At 53.8% G+C, this 3,243-nt stretch overlaps 1 protein-coding gene across 1 annotated transcript; it reads left to right on the top strand.

Moving 5' to 3' along the window:
* Nucleotides 1-433: 433 nt before the first annotated feature.
* LOC100383966 (uncharacterized) lies at nucleotides 434-2,554 on the top strand. The gene is made up of 3 exons (NM_001368214.1): nucleotides 434-956; nucleotides 1,042-1,399; nucleotides 1,555-2,554. Exons 1-3 carry the CDS (start codon nucleotides 511-513, stop codon nucleotides 2,188-2,190), a joined length of 1,440 nt encoding a protein of 479 aa, NP_001355143.1. The 5' UTR covers nucleotides 434-510; the 3' UTR covers nucleotides 2,191-2,554.
* Nucleotides 2,555-3,243: the final 689 nt, after the last annotated feature.

The following is a 3,243-nucleotide window of genomic DNA, read 5'->3' as shown; positions in this document are numbered from 1 at the left end:
TATAATGGTTTTTACACAAATGACTATCTAGTTAATGATAATTTTGTGTGTAAAATTTAGAAAGCCTCTTGAAAATGCTCTTACAAGTAAGTCGTGTCGTGTCTAGTGTCAGATTTAACCGGCCGAATGCGAAGCAGAGGAGGAGAAGACGTGCGCAGAATAATGGGAGCGTAGCGAGGTAGGAGGAGCACCGACCGGCGGCGTTGTCTGCTACCTTTGGCACTGTGGCAGTGGGAGTTAGAAAGGAAACCAGACTTCTCCTCCCTCCCTCCATCCGACCTTCCACGCGGCAGGAATTCGAACAAACAACCACTCCCACCACCACCATTTTTCCCACCAACTAACATCAGCCATCACACTATATAATTATAGTATATATATACATTCTCATCGCAGCAAGCTAAAGTCCAGTACCATCCCTCTCCCTGCTAGCTATCTGACCATACTGGTTGGAACTTGGAACCAGCTTCTAGAGGATCCAGCCGGAAAGAAAGAGTCGCCGTGTGCGCGATGGCTGCGAAGGCAACAGGCCACGTGGGCACGGAGGCGATGGAGGTATCCGTGGAGGTGGCGAACGGCGACGACGACGCGGCACGGCTAGACGACGATGGGCGGCCGCGGCGGAGGGGCACCATGTGGACGGCGAGCGCGCACATAATCACTGCGGTCATCGGCGCCGGCGTCCTGTCGCTGGCGTGGGCAATGGCGCAGCTTGGCTGGGCGGCGGGGACCGCCATGATGCTGCTCTTCGCCGGCATCAGCTACTACACCTCCACGCTGCTCGCCGAGTGCTACCGCTGCGGCGAGCCGGGCACCGGGAAGCGCAACTACACGTACACGGAGGCCGTGCGCGCCATCCTCGGCGGTGCCAAGTTCAAGCTCTGCGGCGTCATCCAGTACGCCAACCTCGTCGGCATCGCCGTCGGATACACCATCGCCGCCTCAATCAGCATGCTGTAAGTAAAGCATGCAAGGTTTACACACATGTAATCACCATATCCGGGTTTCTCGTAATCGTCAGTTGATTTTTTATTCGTGCAGGGCGATCAAGAGGGCGGATTGCTTCCACGACAGAGGGCACAGGAACCCGTGCCGCAGCTCCAGCAACCCCTACATGATCCTATTCGGCGCCGTCGAGATCGTCTTCTCACAGATACCGGACTTTGACCAGATATGGTGGCTCTCCATCGTCGCCGCCGCCATGTCCTTCACCTACGCCACCATCGGCCTCGCACTCGGCATCGCGCAGACCGTCGCCAACGGCGGGTTCAAGGGCAGCCTCACCGGCGTCAATGTCGGCGACGGGATCACGCCGATGCAGAAGGTCTGGCGCAGCCTGCAGGCCTTCGGCAACATCTCCTTCGCCTACTCCTACGCCTACATCCTCATCGAGATACAGGCAAACTATCTATCTATTATATATGAAGCCTTGCTATTTCTTCACTTCTTTAGCCACTTTAATGGATGCTCTGTCTCTTGCTAATTATTAAGTCCTACGCCGTACGTACGTGCTCTGTTTTCTGCGGTTCTTAATCTAATAATACGTACAATCAGGACACGATCAAGGCGCCGCCGCCATCGGAGGTGACGGTGATGAAGAAGGCCACGATGGTGAGCGTGGCGACGACGACGGTGTTCTACATGCTGTGCGGCTGCATGGGCTACGCGGCGTTCGGCGACGACGCCCCGGACAACCTCCTGACTGGGTTCGGCTTCTACGAGCCCTTCTGGCTCCTGGACGTCGCCAACGCCGCCATCGTCGTGCACCTCGTTGGCGCGTACCAGGTCTTCTGCCAGCCGCTCTTCGCCTTCGTGGAGAAGCGGGCGGCAGCCAGGTGGCCCGACAGCCGGTTCATGACCCGGGAGCTGAGGCTTGGACCCTTCGTGCTCGGCGTGTTCCGTCTGACCTGGCGGACGGCCTTCGTCTGCCTCACCACCGTCGTCGCCATGATGCTCCCTTTCTTCGGCGACGTCGTGGGGCTGCTCGGCGCCGTCTCCTTCTGGCCGCTCAGCGTCTACTTCCCCGTCGAGATGTACAAAGCGCAGCGTCGCGTGCGCAGGTGGAGCACGCGCTGGCTCTGCCTCCAGACGCTCAGCGCCGTGTGCCTCCTCGTCTCCATCGCCGGCGCCGTTGGCTCCACGGCCGGCGTCATAAACGCAGTCAATTTGCACCGACCATTCAGTGGCTAAGAGCGTGTGCTCTACTGCTCCGTGCATCCTCGTCTTCTCTCGCTCCGTCGCAGTCACTATCTATAGCGGACCAAATTAACCAAGCACTCCGTTAGCGTGGCTGTTTATCAAGCCTGCTCCTGTTCTGTTTATGCAGGCGGAGCCTGCAGCTTGTTTGCACGCCCGGGGCATAAAGTTGGTATCCATCTTCTAAATGTCACGGTTATATTGTATTTTTTTAAGATGAGCACGATTGATCACACCCTAAGATTCCTGTAAGGTACACTCCAATGGGAGGTAGATTGAAGGGAGAAGATCGAAATGTTTGCGAATTCATTTTTTATTCCTTCTTAATTATAGATGATTACAGTTATACCTTTGGGATAAGACAATGGTTCGAATGCAGGAATATGTTGATGCCAATCCGGACGCTAGACACTAGAAAGGACCGTCTGGCGATGCTCTTTGTGTAGGTGCGGCCGGTCTGTGGCACAGTGCCGGACGGTCCACGACCTGGCGCTGGAGCGTCTCCTCCTCTACGTATGTCTGGACAGTCCACGCCTAGGGCTCGGACGGTCCACGATGGCGCAGAGGGTCTTCTTCGTAGCAGACCTAGATCTCGCCTCCCGAGAGGGACTCCGTCGGGGAGGAGAGATCCTAAGATATATCTTGCGTCGGCGGACGACCCAAGACGCCTCTAGTCGACATATAGTCGAAGACACGTGAAAATTTGAGGTAGAGAGAGGCTAAACTAGATCTGCTCCTAATATATAAGGTAAAAACGTTAACGTCCCGTTTGGATCATTGGAATTGAATTCCATTCTAATAATAGTAATTTAGGCATATATCAATTAAGATAATTCGGTTTTATGCAAAATATATTTGTATACTATTATTAGCAAGATGTCGGAGATATTTATGTGCTACATTTTTACTATAGAGGAGTGAGACGAAGAGTGTCATGTAAGTTACAAAGTAGAAACAAATTCTACTAATGCATAAAATCATTTCCCATCCTCCAGCCCATTAATTTGAGATAGACTTATATCTGAACTTTGGAAAGTGGTGGAATGT

This window comes from Zea mays, chromosome 2 (genome assembly GCF_902167145.1).
Source record: "Zea mays cultivar B73 chromosome 2, Zm-B73-REFERENCE-NAM-5.0, whole genome shotgun sequence".
Lineage (NCBI taxonomy): Eukaryota > Viridiplantae > Streptophyta > Magnoliopsida > Poales > Poaceae > Zea > Zea mays.
The sequence above is the reverse complement of the archived record's forward strand: the minus strand, read 5'-3'. Positions and strand labels throughout refer to the sequence as shown.